Consider the following 25,007-nt stretch of genomic DNA (forward strand, 5'->3'; position numbering starts at 1 on the left):
GGCTCCAGCTTTGCATTCTTCCTTGATGTTTCCAAGAGTTCCCCTCCTCCTGAATGGCCCCCACCAGGCGATATTCTTTCCCCACAACACTTAGCCTTCCCTACCCTATTATATAATTGACTCATTATGTTGATTTCTCGTCTTCCCTTCCCAGGGCCTCTAGCTTGGTACAGCTCCAGGGGCACCATTCACAGCACGCTGTGCTCCAGGGCTGCTATTGCTGAGAATAGTCTGTGAATGGTGGTGGCTCCCAGAGCTGTGTGATTCGCAGGCCCTGGAGTTCCAGGATTGTGTGTGTGTGTGTATTTTGATTTTCATATTCCTGTGCCCACTGTGGTGCTGCACCTAGACTCAGCTTTTGGGAGACAATTGCTGGAAGCATAAGTGGAAGAGTCCCTGCCCCTCACCCCCTAGAGCCCATTTTACTGCTGAGGAAAATGGGGCTCAACAAGTCAGGAATTTGTCTAAAACCCCACAAGCCACTGGCCCAGGTCCTGCTTGCATATCTGGTCTCACAGGCTTTGCGAAGCTGTGTGTCTGGAACTCTGGGCATTGTCCCTGCCACCAAGTAATTGCTCAACAAACAGCAGTGCCCTTGGCCACGTGGGTCAGGCCCTCCCCTCAACCCCAGACCGAGCACACGCCATCTATGGAGAGGCTGCGTGCAGTTGCACACAGCAAAGAAAAGGGGGATCTTTTGTTTTAGAAAGAAAAATCCCTGACCCAGTGGCTGGCGGCTGGAATCTGCGGGAGGCTCCCAGGCCTTTCCAGCCCTGTTCGTCTTCCTGCTGTCTTTCCTTTTGTGAGCGTTTCTTCCCCTTTCTGCTTGCAGTGAGTTCTGCTCTCCTGTAGGCTACAATGTGTCAGTTGTTATAAAATCCGGGAGGCGGAGCCTAGTGACGAGGCGAGGCGGTGGGGGAGAGCTCGCTGCTGCCGGCCCTGCAGGACGAGCAGTCGGCCCAGGGGTTCGCGGAGCTTCGGCGTTGCAGTGCGAAAACTTCCAGCTTGCTCTGCTGGCTTTGATCCTCGCTGGACATCAGATCCGAGGCGCCGAAGGGAGGGAGGATGCGAGATGACCGGCCCTCTGGCAACCTGACCATCTCCTTAGCCTTGGAGAGCGAGCCGGGAGCTGACTGCACGACCCAGGAGGCGCCCCGCCTCTCCGTGGATGTGTGTGAGTGAGCGAGCGGGTGTACTGTGTGCATGTGAGGGTGTGTGTGTGAGTGTGGATGTGTGTGTGCACACTACAACTGTGTGTAAGCGTGTCTGGGTGAGTGTGCGCATGCACGCATGAGTGTGTATGTGTGTGTGTGTTTGTGTGTGAGTACTCTTGGTTATTATTTTTTTTTTGGAAGAAAATTCTTGAAAATCTGGGGCAGGTTACCATGCTCCTAGGGTGGGTCTTCTGCAAGAGGAGCTGACCAGAGCAAGCTGCTGGAGCCATTTCTCTGCAAGAAAAGAGAATTTTCCTCCCTGAAGGAGAAGGATTTGGGCCCCTGCTCTGCAGCTCAGTGGAAGAGATTAGCCCCTAAACCTGTGAAATCGACCAGAGCAGTGTGATTACCGTAGCCGGAGAGAGGACTTGGGAAGAAAAGGAGAAAGAAAGCCAACAGCCTGCCAGTGCCTTCAGCCGTGTCGGAAGATGTCATCTCAAACTAAGTTCAAGAAAGACAAAGAGATCATCGCTGAATACGAGGCTCAAATAAAAGGTGAGCTGTGGGCTGGGAGTTTCCCCTCCTCCCCTCTCGCTCGGCCCCGGCCCCGGCCCCGGCTCTGCCCTGCTCTCCTCCCTGCCATCACGCAATGCCGCTGTGCATCAATAATCTTATTGTGCAGAGGAACGGCCGCGGCCACACAAGTCCAGGCTGGTTTCAGCTGCGGGGAGCTCGGGCTGGAGTGTGGATCAGAACACGGGCAGCGTTCTCTGCATTGCAGGTGTGCGAGGAGGATCCTACGCCTGACTTGGGAGTGTCGCGGGCACTCCATCATCTTGGCAGTGACATGTCACTCTCAGGCCATTTTGACAGTCTTCCCCATCAGGGCAGAAGCCCCTTAGGACTGCTGTGTGTTGCCCCGATCTGCTCCCCCCGCCCCTGCTGTGGTTTTTGTTGGTGGTGGTGGTTTTGTGCCTGCCTTTCCCTCCGGCTGGAATTCACATGCATGTGCACAGGCAGGCGGTGGCATCCTTGGGCGGCACTTCTTTGTCGGTGTCTCTCGCTGGCCTGGATGGCCATGGATTAACGGTTATGGGGCTTATTGATCCAGGCTAATGCAGGCATTTAGGCGTAAAGAGGAAGCTCAGTGCAGAGAATGTGTTCCCTCTTGCTGTGCCGCCCAATGGCTGCGTGCACCAGCGTTTAGTGTCAGCAGCTTTCGTTCAAAGCCAGCACCTCAGTGTGCCGTTTGCGCTGGTAGGCGCTGCCCGGCTTCCTGGATCCCGGGGAAGCCTGCCGAGAGGGTGGGATGACCGCTGGCTGCGAGCTCCAGCTCTGGTGCCACTGGAGACAGACTTCTGGGGAAGCCGCTCCCTGGATCCCTGTGAACCAGGAGGGCGCTTCAGGGAAGGACACGACCGCAGAGCTAAAGGCAGCTGGGGTGGGGGAGTCTTCGTTGGAGCAGACGGGGGTCTTTGCTCACCCGCCACGGCCTTGGTTCAGCCTGGGCTCAATCTGCCCTGCTTACCCTTTCTCCAAGGGTGTGCCCCAAGGGAAGCCTGGGCCCCTGCCCCTCGGTGTCCGTCTTCTTCCTGACTGTGACGCTCCTTGCTGCGACACAGGGTGTGCTGTGGTCTCTGAAGGAAAGAGGGCATGCAGAATCGTCCCCGGTGGCCATTGGGGCCCATGTCTGCCGTTACCATTTGACCGCCGAGCACCTTGGCTTACCTGGGGCTTGAGCCATTTGAGGTGGCCACACCTGCTCCCAGTGCCCCTGGCAGGGGGGCAGCCTTCCCAGGCTTCTCAGTTGCTCTGCACGCTTCAGACGCTGGGGAACTTTGGGAGGGCAGCGGCCACCAGGGCAGGGCTCTGTTTTTCTTACCCTGGTCTCGCCCACAGTCTTTGGCCTTTTAGTTCTGGTGAAGCCAGCATGCCAGTGACCACCAGGCAGACCCTGGCCTTTAAGAGCAGAGAGCCCTGCCTTCCCTGGTCTCCTCCTCCTCGGCTTGCAGCGCGGGGGTGAGCACAGGGGCTTGCCAGGTTTCAGCCTTGCTGACAGTCCAGAAGCAAGCCCTTGACCGGTGAACGCGCTCGGCCTCTCCCTACAGAAGCAGAGCCTGAGAACACACACTTGGCCGCGAGTGTGTGCCTTATCAAGCTCATCTGGCCGGTGGTGTTTTTAAGGAGGGGCTGGGGACGGAGAAGTGGGGTTCTGGCCAGTCTGGGTTTTGGGAGCCGGGTAGGAGCGGGTGCGTCTTGTGTCTGGAGGGCTGCGGCTGTTGGGCCAGTGAACTTTACTCGGAATCAGCTAAGCACCGATGCCTCCGGCGGATTCTTTTACTCTTTACCTTTCACCTTTTTAAACAACCGATCAGTACGTAACCAGGTAAGGAATTTCGTCAGGAAATTTGTCTATGCAATCTCATCTCTAACATTCTCGAAATTTCTCTGCATTCTGGTCAAGGGAATTCAATTTCATTTCTGTGGAGTTGGCACCTGCGAGACGCGGGTCCAGCGACTGCGCTGCCCCAGATCCTCTGGGGCCTTTTCTTGCCATACAGCGCTGATTGCGCTTCTTGCTGCCTGCATGCTTTCTGGGGCTCCCTCCCAGATGTCCCATACTCGGCCCCCACAGCCTACCGAAGGGTTCATCCCCGTGGTGGGGAAACTGAGGCCCAGTTGTGCTGAGTGACTGGCTGCAGGTCACAAGGCCAGGCTTCTCCCAGGCCTGCTGTCCCCGGGTGCATTGTTGGCCTGCGCGGGATTGATGTTGGAGGCAGATGGCAGTTTTGTGGTGGGGACCGCGGCCTCCTGATCAGGGCCATTGTTCACCCTCTGAGTTTCACCGTGGCCTTTGTGGCTCGCCTCCGAAGCCCGTGGGACCAAGCCCTGGAAATAATGCCCAGGGCCGGTGATCTTTCTCTGGTGTCGTCTGGCCCACCGAGCTGGACGGGCTTTCGTGTGCCGTGGATTTTGTGAAGGGAACTTTTGAATTTTAAAAAAGGTGAACTCTTTGCTGACTTATTTTCTTTCATGTCTTTGTGAAGAATTTTCTGACCTAACAAAGGCAGTGTTTCTTTGCTGTTGTAAACCCTTCTACTCTCCTGCCTTCTCTTGTGCCGTCAGATGTGTGAACCCCTTTGCTCATACACCTGTGTGGTGGTCGTGAGCCATGTACGTGCACAGTTCCAGCGATGGCAGCTCATCCAGCCAAGCCCACGTATCCCATTTTTGCACAGTTCTGGCCCTCACACAAGCCACTTTTTCGTACATTGCACCGAGTTGTTTCCTCATCCCCCTATTGGCTGTGTAGTTCTTACCTCTTGGGACTTAATAGTCCAGGTGCTTCTCCCCTGTTGCCGCTGCATGGGTGTCTGGAGCCTCTGGTGATAGCCCCGGACTTCGGTGATCCACGCTGGCTTAGGTCAGGTGGTTCACGGCTGCTCTTCCTGTCTCCAGTATCCTTCGCATCTACCGCATCCTGGCCTGAAACTGCAGGTCTTAGGGGGCCAGGCAGAGAAAATGAACAAGGGAAGTCAGCCCAGAGAGGGTGTTCACGGCAGCTGGCCCCGTTCAGCGGGGCGGCAGAGGAAGGGGTGGCGTTGATCGTGAGGGACCTGTCTTAAACGGCAGCTACAACTCAGGTTCAGCTACTTGTAGTCGTTAGGAACAGAAGGCCAACTGGCTCCCGATTTCCAGCAGAGGCCAGAACTCTGGATCAGAGCTGTGTGTCTTTAAAGAGGTTCTGCCAAAGGGGCTTCTAAAAGATCGCTGTCATCGTCCTGCCCGGATAGTGGTGCTGAGCTCCACGTGTGCGTCTCCGGATGTGTCTGGAGAAAGGAAAGGATGATCACCTCCTCCGTGCTGCCTGTGCTGCTTCCGTTAACATGGCCCAAGGGCTGAGTTAGCCTCTTCGGCTGGTCACCCACTCCTTGCACTGGGTGCGTTCTGTCAGCTGTGGTGTTACCGTCTCCCAGGCTAGGAGCCTTGCGAGAAGGAAGAAGATGAGTTGAAGGTCACACGGCTTCTCGGTTCCCCTGTGCTGCCTTCTCATGGACACAGCATCCTGCTCCAGGTGCTCCCAAGTGGCCCTTGACCCCTCTGGTCAAGAACCTTGCCTGTGACATCACTCTCTCCGGCCTGGAACTGGCCAGCTCTGTCTCCTGTCCCCTTTGGAAATCAGAACGGCATCTGCTTCCTGGCAGCCGTCCTGCTCTCTGCACACCCTGCAGGTCATCGATAGTGTCCGCAGGCCCTCTCGGCTTCCTGGGCTCTGATTCCTCTCGCCGCCAGCCACGGTGGCCTGGTCTGCATTTGTGCAGAGTTCCTGTCTCCACTTCAATCTAATAGAATATTGCAATTGAAATACAGAGATGGACTTCAGTGTTTCCATTTTTACTTTTTTTTAAAGATTATTTCTTTGAAAGGGAGAATGACACAGAGAAAGGGAGAGATAGAGATTTTCTTTCTGCTGGTTCAATCTCCAGCTGGCTACAATGGCCGGGGCTGGGCCGTGTTGAAGCCAGGAGTCTGGGACTCCATCTAGGTCTGTCAGGTGAATGGCAGGGCCCCAAGTATTTGGGCCATCATTCTCTCCTTTTCCAGGTGCATAAACAGAGTTGAAAGGGAAGTAGAGCAGCTGGGACTTGAACCAGCACTCTGATGTGGGATGCCCATGTTGTAGACTGCAGCTCATCTCAGTGCGCCAGCCACAATGCTGGTCCCTCAGTGTTTATTTTTTATTACATGTCCACATTTACTTCAGGCTGTCTTTTTTTTTTTTTTTTGAAATATCTGTTTATTCATTTGAAAGGCAGAGCTACAGAGGGGCAGAGGCAGAGAGGTGGGGAGAGAGGTCTTCCATTTTCTGGTTCACTCCCCAAAAGGCCACAACAGCCAGAGCTGTGCCAATCCAAAGCCAGGAGCCAGGAGTTTCTTCCAGGTCTCCCACATGGGTGTAAGGGCCCAAGGACTTGGGCCATCTTCCACTGCTTTCCCAGGCCACACCAAAGAGCTGGTTTGGAAGTGGAGCAACCAAGACTCCAAGTGGCGCCCACGTGGGACGCTGGCACTGCAGGTGGTGGCTTTACCTGCTACACCACAGTGCCAGTCCCCAGGCTGTCTTCTTAATAACACAAGCCTTGAACCAGGGGAGGAAGGGCAGGTACAGAGGGCAGTCCCCTCCAGGAGCTGGTGTTTACTCATTCATTCATGCATTAATTCAGCAAACACTGATGACCTGCGTTGTACTTGGTGCTGGGCATTAGGGGAGATGCAGAGTGTGCAGGGTACATTCCTTTTTTTTTTTTTTCTTTTGAATTTTCTGGGAATATGTTGATGGGAAAAAAAAGAGAAGGAAATAAAGCACACAAAACTTCCAGTTGGGCAGCAGAGCTGAGTCTTGAAGCATATGTGGCATGCAGTGACCTCCTTGGGACACTCACTGACTTGAGCAGGACTTTCCCAGGCAAGCAGGCTGGATGGGGGGGCAGTGGGGTGTAGTGGGGCCTGTGGCCCACCTGGGAGCACACCTAGGGGTGTAGCTGCTTGTCCCTGGCCTGTCGTCGCAGGGCGGGCAGCGAGCCTGGAACGGTCAGTTCTTACAGTGCTTCAAGGGCATCTGGACTGCTAAACACACTCTCCTGATTTTTAAACGGTAGCTCGGTTTTTATTTTTATTTTTTTATTTATTTATTTATTTTGGTAGCTCGGTTTTTAAAAAACCCTATGCTGCCCGGACAAACACGTTGCAGGGTAGGGCACTTTGAGCCTGTTGGGCCACCAGTTTGCAACTTGGAGACCATGAACTGGAGTTCCTAAAGCGCCTCCGTGATGGGGTGTGGGTCTGTGCCTGCCTCCAGTGGGGTCCTTTCCTCTGTCAGGAGCCAGAGCCCGTACAGTGACACTGGACCATGTGGCCCTCTGTACCCCTTCCCGCCTCCCAGTCTCCCTCGTCTGGGCCTGTACAGCCAAGGGTTTTCCTTGGGCCTGGCTGACTCCCGGTCACCTGTGAGCTGGCTACAGCGAGCCCTTCGCCCACGCCAGGCGCAGTGACCCCCTTCCCTGCGCTTCTCTTCACCTTTTCACCCTTAACTGCACCGGTGCGCTCCGGCCACGAGCGCACAGGAGATGGAGATGCTTCCGGTGCTCGCTCTTCCCCGTGTGCCCAGCGTGTGATTGGCTGAGAGCGTGGCTGGCAAGGCATTGAGAAGTTCGACTCTCCTAACTCCGTGGGTGAAGCGCTCGTTCTCTCTGCCATGTGCCTGTGTTGGATTGGCCTGCTGTAACAAAATACCACAGATGGGCAGCTTTTATTTATGTCTCATAATCTGGGAGGCCAGGCAATCCAAGAGAAGGTGCTGGCAGCTTCAGTGCTCGGTGAGGGCTGCTGCTTCTGATTTGTAGACGCTGCCTCTCTGGGTGCTCTCGTGGCCTCCCCTCGGGACTGGCTTGCATGTGTGTATGGGAGAGAAGCTCTCTTCTTCTGCTTCTTCTTCTTTTTTAAATTTATTTGTTTTATTTATTTGAAAGGTTGACAGTTGCTTCTCGGCTGAGATCAAGTAGTATCTGTTCTTGTCAGTTCCAAGGTAAAGAGACAGAGACAGAGACAGATCTTCTATCCACTGGTTCACCCCAAGATGCTTGCAACAGCTGGAGTTGGGCCAGGCTGAAGCGAGGAGCCTACAACCCAGTCTGGGTCTCCTGCATTCATGGTCCTGAGCCATCGGTGCTGCCTCGCAGGGTGCACCGTAGCACGTAGGTGGGACAGGACAGGGAGCCGGGAGTCTGTTTCAGGCACTCTCATGTGAGACGCAGGCATCCCAAGTGGTGTCTTGAGCACTGCCCCAGACACCTCCCCTTCCCGCCTCTTAAGCCACGTGTGTACTTGAAAACTTTATGGAACATGGAATTACAAGGCAAATTTATTTTGGTGCAAAAAAAAAAAAAAAATTTGAAATCCCTGTATAGGAGGAGTCTTCAAAAAGTTTGTGGAAAATGCATATTGTAGTGACAAAACTGTTTATGGATTTCAGAATTTTTTGGCACAAAAATAAACTTAGCTTTTAATTCCATTTTTTTCCACAAACTTTTTGAAGTCCTTCGTAAGGGCATGAATTCCAGCCCGAGGGCCCCACCTTATTGATCTAATCTCATCCCAGTCCCCACGAATATCCTCTCGTCACGGGTAACTGGGTGTTGGGGGGAGGCACACAGTCAGTCCACAACATTATCTGTGATTGCTGTCCCACTGGAAATGTGAGGAAATGTTCTTCATGGTTCACCGAGTTTCCTCGTCTGTCCCTGGTGGGAGGGGACCTGGCCGGTGGAGATGGGCTGGCTACTGTTGTGTTGGAGGCCCCCCGGTCCCTTCCTCACTATGGGGTGCCTGTGGAGCCTTCCCTCCACGCCCTCCCAAACCTGTCCACGTAGGCTGTTTCTGGAGGTTTCTTTCTTTCTTTTTTTAAGAACCACCAGAAATAATGTTGGGACGATCTTTCCTTTCTGGAAGCCTGCATTTTTCATTCACTCAGGGGCTGTTGCACACGTGCTTCAGGCCGTGGGGGGAGGTACTCAAGTATCCTTCTGCTCTGTGTCTCAGTCATGTGCAGAGCGTCTCATTTTGTGATCCTTGTAACTCCGCGAGATAGTTGTCATTATTCTGATGTCCACAGAAATAAAATAAATGACGTGGTGGTGCAGAGCATGCAGAGGCACAGTCCGGTGTCACACGGAGTCTCCCCAGCTCTTGCTGGTACAGAAAGTAGCTGTGCACCCAGGCAAGGGGGCTCCAAGGCCTGGGGTTCATCAGGGGCCAGGAACAAAGCCTTAACCTTTGGTACCTGCCCTTCCCCAAACCTCTGCCTCCTGCTGACCCAGCCACTCCTCCTCCTCACTCCAGTGTCCATGTCATTGGGCGTGTCAGCCCTTCACTGCCACCCAGAGGGTCATTTTGTGAGTGCCCCCTGCATATCTCTGCTGGAGGCTCCCTCTCGCCAGCCAGCCGGGGCCTCTGTCAACCTGTGAGTGCAGCTCCCACGGTCTCAACTGTTTCCTACTCCGTATCCCCTTTGTCCCCTCCCACTCCACCCCCACGAGTGGACACTGATGCTGGTGAAGGACCCTGCTTTCAGATTCCTTCCAGACTCTGTCCTGTGCTGTGAGAGCAGAGATTTTCTGCTTGGTGTCTTGCTGTAGCCCACAGCCTGCCATCCTGTTGGTGATCAATAAACATGACAGAGTGGAATTGCTGTGCCTAGCGGTGGTGGCCTGGGAGGCAGAGTGGTGCCTTGGAACAAAAGATGAGGCAATGGCATCTGGCAGGACGGGGGACTGCGTGGTTGGGAGAAGAGGCCAGGCTGCTGCTTTTAACATTATAAAAATTTATTTGAGGGGCTGGCACTGTGGCGTGGTGGGTAAAGCTACCGGCTGCAGTGCTGGCATCCCATATGGGCACTGGTTTGAGTCCTGGCTGCTCCACTTCCAATCCAGCTCTCTGCTATGGCCTGGGAAAGCAGTGGAAGATGGTCTAAGTCCTTGAGTCCCTGCACCTGCGTGGGAGACCGGGAAGAAGCTCCTGGCACCTGGCTCCTGGCTTCGGATCAGTGCAGCTCCGGCCTTTGTGGCCATCTGGGGAATGAACCAGCAGATGGAAGACCTCTCTCTCTCTCTCTCTCTCTCTCTCTCTCTCTCTCTCTGCCTCTCTGTAACTCTGCCTTTCAAATAAATAAATAAACCTTAAAAATTTAATTTGAAATGCAGAGAGAGAGAGAGAGAGAGGAAGAAATCTTCCATCTGTGATTTTACTCCCCAGTACTTGCCCAGCTGGAGCTGGCCAGGCTGAACTTTGGAACTCTGAGTCTCCCATGTGGGTAGCAGGGACCCTAGTACTTGAGTCATCCCTGTTGCCTCCCAGGGCCTCCATCATCAGGAAGCTGGAAGTGGAAGCGGAGCAGGGACCCCACCAGGAACTCTGTTATGGGATGCGGGTGTCCCAAGTATTGTCTTCACAGCTGTGCCAGGTGCCTCCCCCCAGGCTTGTTCTTGAAACCCACTGAGTGCTTTGCCTGGAAGGGAGCAGGGCTGACTTCTTAAAGGGGCAGAGATGGAGAACATCTGGGACCCAGGAAGCAGGGTCTTGGGCTTAGTTTCCCCTGGGAAATGATTCATTCCTAACCGCTTGTCCTTGTTTTTGAAACACTTTGGCCGGCAGGAGTGGGCCTTTGGTGCTGCTCTGTCGATCCGCATAATCCTTAGGCCAGTCCAGGTTTTGGGTGCTGTTAGCTGAAGTTTGTGCTCTGTGAGACTGGAGATAAAGAAGTGCTGGGGGAAAAAAAAAGAGCTGTGCGTTCAAATAGGTCTTGGGAACTGTAGGAGAAACTGAGTGAGACGACTCCATTCCCCAGGCAGGCCTCGTGGGAGCCGTGACTGCCTTCAGTGGCAGGTGCTAGGAGGGTCGCCAAGGCTCCCCGAGACTTGTTCCACCTCATGCACGCTTTCCAAGGACTCTCCCAGGGCTGCTCCTTGGACGACATTTCTGCCCGCATCAGGCTGTGCTATCAGCAGATCACCCGGCCTCCTTCCCTTCCCCCTCTTGCCCAGTGCCCTCATTTTTTTGCCCCTTTCTAGAGGGCAGGTTGAGGAGGGGACGGGGCCAAGCCGCCGTGCCTGGGTCAGCTCGGTGACACGAGCATGATGCTGCCATTGAGCTTCCACACTGCCAGTTCCAGGGAGCTCAGCTGTCCATCTCAGTGGCAGCTAGGAGACAGCTCTGCCTTCATTCACGCGGGCGGGTGATGGGGAGCTGGGTGGGGGTGGGTACTGCTGCAGGGGACCCCGGCTTCGCCCTGGTAGGGTCCAGTCTGTGGTGCTAGTGCAGATGGACACAGAAGCCCATGCCCCTCGTGCCCCAGAAGGAGCACACCTCAGCCACAAATCCAGGTGCACAAGAAGCAGGTTTTTCTGTGACTCAGTTTCCATCTCACTGCTTGGAGTTTCTCTCTGTTTTCTCCCAGGGCTGTGACCCAGGCTCCTGGGGGGCCTTAGGTGGCCAAGCCAGGGCTATTAGGAGGACACCTGGTGTGGTTTCCTGTCAGTTACTTGGGCAGCAGCTGGGCTCTCTTCCTTCCTGCTGATAGGTCTTTAGTGGTCAGCTGGTGTCAGGGGCCCTACTTTGTTGCCTGCCCCCTTCTGCTTGATCTGCAGGCCCTGATGCCATCGTGATGTCACACACCTTGCTGGGCTGCAGGGGACTCAGGGCGCTGTCTCTGCTTGTCCTGGCCACGCCCAGCATTGCTTTTCCCTGCCTGGGCAGGCCCCAGGTCCTGTCCATTCTGAGATCCTGTGAGTGGGTCAGCTCTTTCTTCAGCTCCCTCCCTCGCTGGGTTGTGGGGCGCAGGCACAGGCAGGGGGCAGATTTCTCTTACAGATCCGTAATACTGGCATGAGTTTGCTTTGCTGTCTCCTCCATGGAGCAGAAGCTCAGGTGTGTGTGGAGGGTGGGTAGCGTGTGGGATGCGTGTGGTAGCCTGTTTTCAGCGTGTCTCACAGATGCTGTCCATCACCTGTGCCATTTCTCTTTGAAAGTCAAAAACCAAACATGGACTCCTCCGTTCTGTCCCTGAGGCCGTGAACGCACCATGTTCTGGTGGGTTGCCAAGTGTCCCGGCAGTCTGAGAGAACATGGGAGATGACCTTTCTGTCCTTGAGCATGTCAGCTGTGGTCAGTTTCCTTTTGTCTGTCTCCAGCCCCCTAGCCCTGACCACAGTTGCTTGACCCAGAGCTGTGTCCTCCTGACTCAGGGTTCCTCACCCATGATTGACATCTGGACTGCAGAGTTTAACTACAAACCTGCCTCTACCCACTGGAGCCCTACCTTAACCCCACTCCTATACAAAAATATCCCCAGGGAGCAAAATAGTCCCCCCAATTGAGAACCATAGTTCTAACCCGTTTTCCTGCTTCTTCTCTTGTCCCTGCAGTCCATTCTCCCCACTGTATCCAGCAGTAATCCCTCACAGTTTCAGTCTGACTGTGCCACTCCCTGTTTAAACCCTTCAGTATGGAGTCAGCATTGTGGAGAAGTGGGTTAAGCCATCACCTGCAGTGGTGGCATTGCACATGAGCCCCGCTTGGAGTCCTGGCTACTCCACTCCTGATTCAGCTCTGCTGATGCATCTGGGAGAGCAGCAGATGGCCCAAGTGCTTGAGTCCTTTCCCCCAATATAGGAGAGTGGATGATGTTCCAGGTTTCTGGCTTCAATCTGGCCCAGGCCTGGCTGTTGCTGCCATTTGGGGAGTGAACCAGTGGATGGAAAGTTTCCTTCTCTGTCTCTCCCTCTCTCTCTGTAACTCTGCCTTTTAAATAAATAAATCTTTAAAAAATGCAAATAAACCTCCCAGTGACATCTCATCACGTGACAGTGGACTCCAAGCCTCTAGACTGAACTTGCAAGGCCAGGATCTCTCCACCTTGTCCCCTCCCCTGGCCACTCTCCCCTTGTCACCTTCTCGACATTCTGGCCCCTGCTGGTCCCTTGAGTTCTCCAAGCTTGTCCCTGCTTTGGGCCTTTGCACTTGGAATGCTTTTCCCATAGATTGCTGTTTGGCTGGCTCCTCGTTGGTGTTCAGCTCCCAGGCGGTTTGCCGCCTGTGCCCACTCAACCTCAGGAGCTGTGCTGCTACGCTCTGTTGGACCAGCGGGCTGCATGCTCTTCTTTGTTCTTCCCTTGTTTATTTCATCTCTGCCCCAGGATGAAAGCTCTGTAAGAACAGGACTTTGGATTCTCACGCTCTTTTGTATTTTCATAGTACAGGGCTGGGGTATGATGGGTGCTCACAGTTTTAATAAGTTGTAATGGACTTTGCACGTAAGAACAGGTGTAGAAGGAGACAGATCCACGCCTCCCCTGATCCTGGCTGGGAGGCAGTTCAGGAAGATGAGGAATCCAGAGGGGATATTTGCATCCATCCAGAGCCACCTGACGGATGGCTCAGAAGGGAGTGGAGAGAACCTGCAGCCATGTGTGGGAACACTGCTGGGAATCCAGCGCGTTCCAGCGAGCGTCTGAGATGGGGACACAAAGAAGGACAAAATGCAGTCTCCATCCCTGTCCTTGGTGAACCCATAGTTTTCTAGGGAAGAAAGTTGTACAAGCAGATCAGTTAAGTAGGATTCAGCGTACTGAGTACCAGGACAGCGCTAGAACCATGCACTGCAGCTGCTGGGGAGAGCAGGAGAAATTCCTACAGAAGAAAGGACTTTCGAGTAGGGTTTGAAAGATGAGTCGAAGCTCTCCCGATGGTGAAACCGTTTCATGAAGAGGGAACAGCACACACACAAAATGGCTGAGATGGGGGCTGACAAACAGACCTTGGATGCTTGGGAAATGGTGAGAGGTTTGATGTGGCAGCCGTTCCTTCGGTGAAACGAGGCCAGGGTGGGAGGTGATGCTGGAGAGGGGAGGAGCTTCTTACCAGCAGATCCCGTCTGACTCTGGAGACCGTGTGATGAGGACCCTATTTATTTATTTATTTAAATATTGATTTTATTTATTTGAAAGAGTTACACACAGAGAGAAGGAGAGGCAGAGAGAGAGAGAGAGAGAGAGAGAGAGAGAGAGGTCTTCCATCTGCTGGTTCACTCCCCAGTTGGCTGCAACGACCAGAGCTGTGCTGATCCGAAGCCAGTAGTCTTCCTCTGGGTCTCACACACTGGTGCAGGGGCCCAAAGATTTGGGTCATCTTCCACTGCTTTCCCAGGCCACAGCAGAGAGCTGGATCAGAAGTGGAGCAGCTGGGACTCAGACCAGTGCCCACATGGGATGCTGGTACTGCAGGCGGTGGCCGACCCCTATTTATTAAGCATTGAAAAATTTCATTTGCATTTTTATTACTTGAGAGGCATAGACAGACAGACAGACACACCGATGGGGGAGAGATTGTCCATCTGCTGGTTCATTCCCCAAATGCCTTCAATAGCCAAGGCTGGGTCAGGCCAAAACTGGTTTGCTGAGGCCGGTGCTGTGGTACAATATTTTAATCTTCCACCTGTGATGCTGGCATCCCATTTCGGCACCTGTTCTAGTCCTGGCTGCTCTTCTTCCGATCCGGCTCTCTGCTACGCCCTGGGAAAGCAGTAGAAGATGGCCCAAGTGCTTGGGACTCTGTACTGACATGGGAGACTGGGAAGAAGCTCCTGGCTCCTGGCTTCAGATTGGCACAGCTCTGGTCAAGCGGCCATCTGGGGAATGAATCAGTGGATGGAAGACCTTTCTCTCTGTCTCTCCCTCTCACTGTAACTCTACTTCTCAAATAAATAAATAAAAATCTTAAAAAAAGAAAACCAGTTTGCGACTCAGTCTGTCTCCCACATGGGTGGCAGGGACCCAAGTACTTGATAAGTCTTGATCTTGGAAACCTGAACCACTGGCCATTCTCCCTCCCTCAGTCCCTGCAGTCGCCACTCTATCTTCTGCTTCTCCGACTTTGACTCACCTAAGTGGGATCACATGGTATCTGACTGTGTGATGGCTCACGTCACTTCATACCATCCCTCAGGGCTCATCCACGTTACAGTGTGTGTCACTCTTCCCCTCCCCCTGTTGAAGGCCAAATCGCATCCCATTGCACAGACTGACCACATTTTGTCCGTCCACTCAGCTGTCCATGGACTCCTGGTTGAGTCCCTGTTCAGCCATTGTGAATAGTGGGGCTGTGAATATGAAATAGAGGAATCTTTTACAACTCGTGTTGATTTGGGGTATAATGCATAGTCATTATTTTAAAAGTTTTTAAAAACACAGAGAAATGAAGCACAGACAAAATATTTAAAGAAGGTTTGAGATGCCCCTACCCGAGATAACTACCGTAAACATGCCGAGCATTGCCTTCCGGACTTCACAGCTCTCTCAGGTGTGGATAGGCTTGTATGCAGGTATTGATTTTGTACCTGTATATGACAAAAGTAGGAGCATGTGTCTTTTATGCAAATTTGTAAAACATAAAGCTGACAAGTGACTAGTGGCTTTAGGCCTGTGGCCCAACGTGGACAGAGCTTGCCCAGTAAGCACATCAGTAGGTGTGACCTCCCGCCATCAGTTCCACTGGCACCGTCTGGACGGCTGCTGGTTTGTTGGAAACCATTCCACTATGGTGATTGGTTTGTGCTGGTCACTTGTGACCCAGCTCTTTGTAGATTTGTTTAAAACTTGTATAAAACTGCTCGCACCCACGGCAACTTCCTCCCCTCCACATACGCTCTACACTGCCCGCAGGACTTGCCCCTTCCCAGCCCCTGGCAGTCTCAGTTCCTGCCTTGGGCTGGAAGTGTTCAAAGGGGAGTTTCCCCTCCAGAGCAGGTTACGCTTCCGTGGGTGCCTGTCCTCTGCTACCCCTCTGCTCTCCTTGATGCTGACTTTCCTGGTTGTCAGGGGGCACTTTTAGGATTCCTGATTGCCGGTCTGCTCCTGAAGGCGGTAGCTTGCTGTCCTCTTGCTGAGAACCAGGCTCTGCACCTATTGTCTTGATGGAACTTTCACTACAGACGTGGCCAGTGACAATGTCCTCTCTTTGACCAGAGGCTTATCCATTCAGGAGGTTTGGGTAGCCTAAAGATTTTTAAAAATTTTTTTCTTTTATTTATTGATTTATTGATTTGTCAGATAGAGTTAGACAGTGAGAGAGAGAGAGACAGACAGAAAGTTCTTCCTTCCTTTGGTTCACTCCCCAAATGGCCGCAACGGCTGGCGCTGCGCCTATCTGAAGCCAGGAGCCAGGTGCTTCCTCCTGGTCTCCCATGTGGGTGCAGGGCCCAAGCACTTGGGCCATCCTCCACTGGACTCCCGGGCCACAGCAGAGGGCTGGACTGGAAGAGGAGCAAATGGGACTAGAACTGGCGCCCATATGGGATGCCGGCGCTGCAGGTGGAGGATTAACCAAGTGAGCCACGGTGCCGTGGGGAAACTGAGACAGAGGCATAGTTACCCCCTGGCTTCTGACTTCTGAAAATTGATGTCTCCTTGACCTCTCGCCCTAGCCCCCTGGACTCCCGGCCTTTTGACTGGCTTGGTCTTTTTGGTTTATTTGTCCTTGAACCCTCAGCTGACCTGGAACTCTGCCCTTGGCCCCATCTGCCTGACCAAGAGCATCTCTTTGTTGCTGGGTCTCATCTTTGACACAATATTGCCTTTGAAACTCTGCCCCAGAAGTGGCAGAGGCCTCACTGTTCTTTGCCAACAACATGGGATTATGTTACTTGGGGTAGTGTGAAAGAAATGCTAGGAATGTGGTGGGCCAGTTCACTTAGATTTAGTTTGGCGAGCTCCTACTGTGTTCCCTGCCCTCAGCGAGTCTATAACTCTGAGAAGTCACACCATACCATGTAGTTACCGAGGCGTCAAGTGTTACATAAGGGGTGGTGCAGAGAGACCAGGGAGCCTTCTGCAGGTGGGCTAAATGGTTCAAGATACTGTTGGTGACTTTGACATTGATCTGTAAAGCTGAGTCCTACTGGCACCGCTTATCTCACTGTCATCGTTTCCTGAGCTCTTTAGAGAAGGATCAGACGTCATCAAAATAGTTAAGAGGTCAGGAAGATCAGTGCTTCTAAGAGTAAAAGATGGAAATCGTTCTAGAAAAGGAGTTTTCTGGTCGTTCTACTCAGGATGGTAAATACAATTGTGGGGTAAGTTGCTTTTTTTTTTTAAGATTTATTTATTTATTTGAAATTCAGAGTTACACAGAAAGAGAAAGAGGCAGAGAGAGAGAGGTCTTTCATCCGCTGGTTCACTCCCAAGTTGGCTGCAGTGGCTGGAGGTATGCTGATCTGAAGCCAGGAGCTTCCTCCGGGTCTCCCAGCCAGTGCAGGGGCCCAAAGATTTGGGCCATCTTTCACTGCTTTCCCAGGCCACAGCAGAGAGCTGGATAGGAAGTGGAGCAGCCGGGACTCAAACTGGTGCCCATATGGGATGCCGGCGCTTCAGGCCAGGGCGTTAATCCACTGTGCCACAGCGCCGGCCCCTGTGTTGCTGCCTTTCAAGTAAGTAATGAAAAAAACAAAAAACCAAAAAAACCCCAAAAGCAAAAAAATCAAAACTAAAAAACTAAAGTTACAGAAGTAGATGGCAAGGAAATGGGATGTGAGAGGAGGCAGCTGTGCTGTGGAGCCCTCGCTCCGGCCGGAACCATGCAGCCCGGGTTCTGAGTCATGGCTCTTGGCCAGTCAGCTGAGTGGCCCCGGATGCCAAGTCAGTTAGCTTTTCCTCGCTTGAACAAAGGAGGTGATAATACTGCACATGGAATAGCACAGGTCGGCTTTGTCCAGCACAGTGCTTAGCGCCTGTGGCAGTCATCAGAGAACGTGTGGGGTGCGGCATTCAGAGCCTACAGGTGAGGCTGTCTGAGGTGCACGTGGCTGGAGTTGCCAGCAGGGGTGGGTGGGCAGAGAACGTTCTAGTAAGTGATAGGCAGGCATGATGCTTTCTTTGCCTACTGTAACACTTTTCCCAGGGTTTCCTGGACCACCAGCCTCAGTGTCACCTGGGAGGAGGTTGTAACTAACTCAGGTTCTGGAATGCCTCCCACTCACTGAATCACAACCTCGGCGGGGGGTGGGGTGGGTGGGCGGTGGTTCTGGGAATCTGTATTTTGTGGGTGCCCAGGTTTCATGAACTTAAAATATTTGTTCCTGGACTATAGAAACTCACCTATTTTGTGCATCTTTGATGGTAGAACATTTAACAATCAAGTACACTTATGGCAGAAGGCCAAAAGAAAGGAAGCACCCAAAATGCATGTGTGTGTGTGTGTGTGTGTGTGTTCCAGTTGCGTTTCTCATAAGGGACCACCCTGTGTCTTTGTGTATGTGGGGGTATTAAAAAGAATGTGATGCTTCCTGCTGTGAGTGATTTTTATCCTGGGGACAAGGCCTGGGAACTGGAGAAGGGGGACAAATGGCAGTGATCGGGCCAGTGGGAAGGAGCCGTATGGAGTCTCTATACTCTTCACTTGTGGTTGGCCTCCACATGAGCATGCACTACTTTGCCAATCTGACAAATGAGGAGAGGGTTTATGGGTGGGATTCCTGCTTGGGGGGCTGCTCAGACATCACACCTGTGGGAGAGAGTTGAGTTGTGCTTAAATTACTATGGTGGTCACGATGGGCTGTGGGAGTAATTGCCACGATGAAATGGCCTGTTTCACTGGATCATTGCGCTGTGTGGCCGGGAAACTATTCTTCCATATTTTTTTTTGAGATTCTAAAAGACGGGATAGAGGTGGAAAAGCTGAGCTCACCCTGTCCACTCACTGGGCTTAGATCTGGAGGCGCGCTGGCGCTTTGGCCGCAGCCTGGGATCTGCAATCATGGGACCTGCTTTTCCACTGGATCTGTTTTTGGAGTGAGCCACGCATGCATTCTGCTTACTGACCTTAAAGGGTGGTTGCTGTGAGGATCAAAGCGGGTGGTGGGTAGGAGAGTGGCAGGCATGGTCGTTGCTTCTAGGTTTCATGCTGCGGTAGCTGTGGGCTTGTGTGTGTGCCTGTCTCCCTGCGAGCTCAGGTTGTGCCCTGTTGAATGTCTTCCCGGGTCCTCTCGCTCAGTGTTTGCCACACAGCAGGCGCTCCAAGCACGTCCTGGAATAGCTATCAGGGACAGAAAAGCACACATGCAGTTCAGCTGAGGCCGATGAGAACATTGGGATCGCCTTGCAGAAAACATCATCTCCCACAGTTGACAAACAAGGTCCTCAACCAGAATGCTAGTGCTGGGAGGGAAGTGAAGAACTTCATGCAGGGAAGCTTCATTGCCCAGTTTCTAAAGAAACCGAGCTGTGTCTGCCCCGCAGCCCTGTCCTGCGAGTGTCCGTGGTTTCCAAGGCAGGCGAGAGGCATGCAGAGCGATGGGGAAAAGACAAAACCTGGTACTGCTGGAGCAAGTCTCCCAAGAAGCAGGAATGCTCCCGGACCACCATTCTCCCTTTTTTGTCAGAGCTCTGGAATGAGCCTCCTCCCAGTTCCTCACACAAAGGCCCCTTTGGCCTCTACCCCAGACTTTGGCTGGTCAACCACGAAGTCCCTTATTTCCCCTGGAAGTGGGAAAACATCCAGTTTCTTACAAAACTGGAAGGGTGATGTGGGGCTCATCTGGGGGTTCTGGTACCTCCAAGGCCCGGATGATTACCATCTGAATGGTCAGCCACAGGGATTGGAGCCAAATCTGGTAGCAGAGCGCTGGGCTAGACCTGCCATTGGGAAAGAGGGGATCAGTCTCTGCTTGGCCCTCTGACTCTGTTCCATGCGTGGCCATGGACCTGCATTCCTTCCCCCTTTCCCATGCCAGCTCCCTGCGCACAGCCCAGCCCCACGGCACCACTGACAAGGTCAGCTGCTGGAACAAGTGCCGATTCCTTCATGGACTGTTGTCAGCCTGGGAGAGGTCTCCAGTGGCCTGCCAGACGACTCTGCCTGTGCAGCATTCTGATTGAGTATTTGGATGAGGGCATGAGCGGGCCTGTCCACTTGGAGAACGGCAGGAGAGCAGCGAGGCAGCCTCAGTGCAGAGACTCCTCGACGGGAAGTCCTGATAAACCTGTCTTGGCTGCAAATAGCATGTGCGTAGAAAACGCATGTAACACACCCAACCTGTGGACACCCTAGCGTAATCTCTCCCCCCGAAATGTGACCTGAAAACTTATCTTAGCCTAAAGGTGGGCGACATCATCTCACACAAAGCCGATTTTATGATACGGTCTTGAATATCTCATGTGATTTATGGAACACCTGGATCCAGGGGGCCTGGAGGGCATCCCTGGTGCATTGTGAAGCGTCCCTTGTGTCCCATTGTGAGCATGAAGCTGGCCAGCTATGCTTGCTGATGCTGCCCAAGCCCAGCAGGGAGGATTGGACCCCATCTCGCTAGCTTGAGAAAAGGTCAGCTTCCAGAATTCCAGCTACAGTTTCTCCCAAGTGCGTGCTGCTTTCACACCCTCATAAAGCAAAAAAATGTTAAGTTGAACCATCTGGCCTGGGGGCTGTCTGTAACTGGAGATTGGTTGGTGGTGTTGCACTGGCCAGGGTTTGCGCCCAGCCCTAACTTTCTAGCTGTGTGGTTTGGTGCAAGTCTTGTCATCTCTTTGAGTCTCAGTGATGTCATCATTGGAGAGGTGAAGTGAATAATCTAACCTCAAGCAGTGGTCTGGGGGGTTCAGTGGAATGGAAAGCCCTTGGCTCCATGCGGAGTGCATGACAAGGACCCAGTGGATCTTGTCAATGGTCATTGATAATCAGTTCTAAGAGTAATACTGCAGATTGTGGGTCTGGGCTCAAATCCCAGCTCTGCCACCTAGAAGCTGTGGACAGTTTGTTTCACCTCCCCAGGCCCAGGCCTCAGCTTCCCCTTCTCCTCTGTAAAACCTTGGATTCCTCTTAAGACACGTAGTGGACGTTCCGTGAACAGCTGTCCCCATGCAGAGAAACAGAATCCTAAGGTAGACAGAAGTGGGAGAAGGGAACAGAATGGTTTGAGGGGGGACTCCAGAAGCATGGAGCCCAACTGTTTTAGGACTTTGAACCCTGAGAGCAGTGCCTCCAGTGAGTAGAGAGAAATGTGAATGGTGTAAGGACAAGTGGGCATTTGGTTGGGATGCCAGGCCTCAGACCTTGCGCCCTTTGGTCCTTTGTCCAGGTGGCTCTTGGCCCTTCTCCAAGATATGCCAGAGATAAATGCATGGTAGAGGCCACTGGCTTGGCGATGAACTTCTGTTCCAGAGCGATGGCTGAACGTCCCTGTGCAGAATTCTGGGGAACTCTTCCACGTGTAGAGACTTCCTTTGGCCTAGGCCAGCTGGGCATGGAGACCTGGACCTCAAACCACACCTGAATCTTTGCTGTTGCTGTCAGGTAACCATAGCTGGTCCGGAGTATGTCAACCCCTGTGGAGCACTGGAGGATTTGAGCCCTACCCTGCAGAGTCCTGCTGAGTCAGCTGCTTTTATTTCTCTCTGAGATGCTGCCAGGCCTAACCAGATGCAAGGGAGAAGAGGGCGGAGAGTCAGAAATGTGGACCCCCACACAGTCTTTGACATCCTTGGAGCACGTCCCCTGGGAACTTTGATCCACGAGGTTTACCAGTGCCTTACCAGCCCACAATACACCCTTACATCCAATGGGCAGCTTTGTGAGCCCTTGATCATATTCTGATTTGGGGAGGAGAGGGGACAACTGGCCTTCACCTTGCCTGGAGGGCAGCCTCCCCTCCCTCTCCAGCCTTGTCACTCTTTCTTCTGTTGCACCTCCCAAGAACCCCACAGCCAGGCATGTGACCAAGTCACGGGGAGGCAAAGGATGGAGAATCACTGTGGTCCCATCAGCGGCCCCAGCACTGCTTCCTGCTCGGCCCACCCTGTGGCCAGGAGCTGGGTCACTTAGTCCCCAAGGATCTAAGGATCCCTCTTTGATGTCTGTCCCTTTCTCCAGGTGTTTGAAGCATTGGGAACATACAACTTCATATTTTTTTCCCCAGATCAACACTGAGCCTCAGGCAAGAGCTGGTCTACAGGCTAGTGTTATATTTTGTGGAGATTCACAACTGAATTCAGCAACTCCATATAAAGATTTCTGGCCCTTAAAAACAAATTGGATGACCTAGCTGTCCCGGGTGCCTGTTCTTAGGGGTGACCCATCAGTCATGGGCAATGAGCCCCTACACTCCGTGTCTCAGGAGCAGATAGGTCCCACCACCCTCTTCTCTCATGCCTGCTACTGCACTCAGTGACCTAACAGCATGGTTTCCACGGGCCTTGGGTTTGCTGCTTTCTGATTAGGCCAAGAAGTCAGACTCTTCTCTGTTTCTCTTAGGCCGCCCAGACCGAGTGGCACAAAGACCATGACCCGTGATACAAACATGCCTCACCCACTGCCATCCTCTGAACTGCCAAGAGAGGTTCCCTGACACTCTTTAAGTGGCACCTTCTTCCCTTCTCCCAAAGGATGACCTTGAAGTTGGAGTCTAGGCCAAGACAGCCACCAAGGACAAGTGCTGTTGGGTTTGCCTCACCCCGTCCTCGATGGCTGTGGGGAGGAGCACCCAGCTGGTGGAAGTTGTTGAGGACTGCTGGTGCAGTGGCCGTGCCCCTAGTTTCTAGCAGTCACCATTAGGCATCTGTAGTATATGGAAATCCTCATGGCAAGTTGATCATTTTACCATAGTTCACCAGAAGGTGTTCTGTCCACACGGCGTGCTCTCAAGACTCTGCTTTGAGCTGTGAAGTCAGACCCAGGACCGAATCTGAGCCTCATCTCCTACTCAGTGCTTGCGCTCGGACAAGGCGTCTTCCCTGCTGTGCTCCGGTTTCTTCCTCCTGCACGTGGGCCCCTCATCAGACCCTTGTGAGGCTGAAGTGAGATAATCCACGCTCATTGCTTCCCCAGAGTCTGGGCTGTGGGCTGCACTCACTCAGTTTTTTTTTTTTTTTGACAGGCAGAGTGGACAGTGAGAAAGAGAGAGAGGGAGAGAAAGGTCTTCCCTTGCCGTTGGTTCACCCTCCAATGGCCGCCGCGGCCGGTGCGCTGCAGCCGGCGCACCGCGCTGATCCCATGGCAGGAACCAGGTACTTCTCCTGGTCTCCCATGGGTGCAGGGCCCAAGCACTTGGGCCATCCTCCACTGCACTCCCTGGCCATAGCAGAGAGCTGGCCTGGAAGAGGGGCAACCGGGACAGAATCCGGCGCCCCGATCGGGACTAGAACCCGGTGTGCCGGCGCCGCAAGGCAGAGGATTAGCCTAGTAAGCCGTGGCACCGGCCCTCAGTTGTTACTCTTACCCAGATTACCGGGTTCAGTTCCGTCCAAGAGTGAAATTTAGAGCTTCCACAGCAGGCCCGGCAGCTTGCAGGCAGTGTTAGACCTGCTCGCGTGTGGTGACTTGGCCTCTGCAACATTTACAAAAGCAATTTCCAACATTAAAAAAAAAAAAGGAGAGTTAAGAAAAAAATGAGGGAAGTTCACATGAAAATGCAGACTTCTGACATTTTGCACAGGTGCAAGATCTGGAAACACTGGGCCTGTATTCCCACAGGCGGAAGTTGGCTGTTCCCTTCCCAGTGCAGGGGCGGGGTCTGCCGTCACTACCTGTTGTTGCCTCTCTCATGCCTGTGGGCCCTAGAGGTTTTTGATGTGGAGGAATGGCTCATTTTCAGGTAACCCTGCATTCATAGGCTTGGGAAGGGTGGGCAGTGGATTGGAGTTACTGCCGATTGCCCACAGTGCATCTGGGATGAAGACTATCAGCTTCTATAACCCATGGGTGGGAGGTGCGGGTGAAGTTATGGTCCTCTTCATAGGATCTGGGCTCCCTCAAAGATCTGTACCCGGGAGCCGCTGGCAACCCCATCGCCACCTGCGAGCTGCCATTGAATGAGCAAGTGTAAAGACTTGTGCTAATGCCTGGAAACCCAGCTGGCCGAGTACAGACCAGGGAGAGATGGATTTCGCAGCTGCACTTGGGAGAAGCACTTGAGGTTCTCCCTGATGATGAGTTTGGTGTGAATTGCTTCGAGGCAGCTGCTGAGAGCCTGTCTCTGATTTTGGGCCACGTTTGGAGAAGATGAGCATTGGGGAGACCTTCCTGATGACACACTGTCCTGTAGGGGCAGGCGGGTAGTCCCGGGCAGCCTCAGTGTCCCTGGCACAGGACGGGTTTGAGGTTGTTGGAGAGGGGTTTAGGAAGTTTGTTCTAGGGACAAGTTTGTAGAAAATGGAATGAGAAGTTTAGGGGAGGGCGCTGAGTCTAGTGGTTGCCTGCGTCCTATATTGAAGTACTGGGTTGGATTTCTGGCTCCATCTCCTGACTCCAGCTTCCTGCCAGTGCAGATCCTGGGCAGCGGAAGCGATAGCTCAAGGAACTGGGTTCCTGCCACCCACGTGGGAGACCCAGGTTGATTTCTTGGCTCCTGGTCATGGCCGTGGTGGGCGTTTGGGGAGTGAACCCGCAGGAGTTTGCTTGCTTGCTTTCCATCTATCGCTCATCTCTTGACCTTTCAAGTGAGAAAAAAAAAAATACCAGTTTATTTTGGTGCAAAAAAATGTGAAATCCATGGTTAGTTTCTGCATGATAAGCACTTTCCTTGCATATTTTCAGCTTCTCTGCGTTCTGTAGCCTGGTAGGAGACAACTTCTGCAGCACTGTGGGACCCTGGCTTTGGGAGAGGAACGCACAGAGCACCGGCAAGGCTGGTGCCTCGGGCAGCCGCTGTCTCTGTCCCTGCCCTGCCTGCCCCTGACCCCTGCCTTATTTCTCAGAGCTGGGCAGGATCTGTTCTGCACATTACTGCTGATATTTTTTCCAAGCTGAACTTTGACGCAGAGCACACAGACTGACAGCACCCGGGCCAAACCCAGGCCTCAGATGTGCTTTGTTTGGCTTGTGCTGTGTCTTTTAAAAATGTGACTTAGACGCCAACATGTGAAAATGAGGAGCTTTCACCTCCAATCTGGACTTGCAGCGCGTCTGGAAGAAGCCGGAAGGCCTGGCAGTGCTGGGCGTGCGCTCCTGCATGGTGGCGGGGCCCAGGCGCTTTCTTGGCCCGCGTCCTCAGTGCCCTCACCTCACCTGCTGACCTGGCGGGAATCTGGGGTTTGTGATGCCTGCATTGTGGTGCTTTGCAGGACCCTGCACGGTCTGGGACGTCCTTTGGGTGCCCTGCTGGACTCTGCTCGCTCATCTTTCTAGCCTGGGGTGGGCAGCTGGGCATCTACTGGGCAGGAGAAATGCCTTTATCACCACTCCTAAGATGTGCTCGTGGCTCGCTCGCAGCCAGCCCCCGCCTCTGTCATCTCTGCTGCCACCCCTCCCCCCACC

General features: G+C 53.3%; 1 protein-coding gene across 4 annotated transcripts in view; it reads left to right on the top strand.

The window, feature by feature from the left end:
• Positions 1-648: 648 nt before the first annotated feature.
• The window catches only part of SRGAP3 (SLIT-ROBO Rho GTPase activating protein 3), a 247,013-nt gene continuing 222,654 nt past the window's right edge, over positions 649-25,007 (top strand). For 2 of the 4 annotated variants that reach the window (XM_070051215.2, XM_070051218.2), the window contains exon 1: positions 651-1,709. In XM_070051215.2, coding sequence (XP_069907316.2) covers positions 1,643-1,709 — 67 coding nt within the window. In that variant the 5' untranslated portion in view covers positions 651-1,642. Of the gene's footprint in view, positions 1,710-3,039; positions 3,541-25,007 lie in introns of those variants that run through there. The other 2 variants (XM_070051214.2, XM_089306737.1) reach the window with 2 other exon arrangements.

This window comes from Oryctolagus cuniculus, chromosome 10 (assembly GCF_051225735.1).
Source record: "Oryctolagus cuniculus isolate XC-2025 breed Fujian yellow rabbit chromosome 10, ASM5122573v1, whole genome shotgun sequence".
NCBI lineage: Eukaryota > Metazoa > Chordata > Mammalia > Lagomorpha > Leporidae > Oryctolagus > Oryctolagus cuniculus.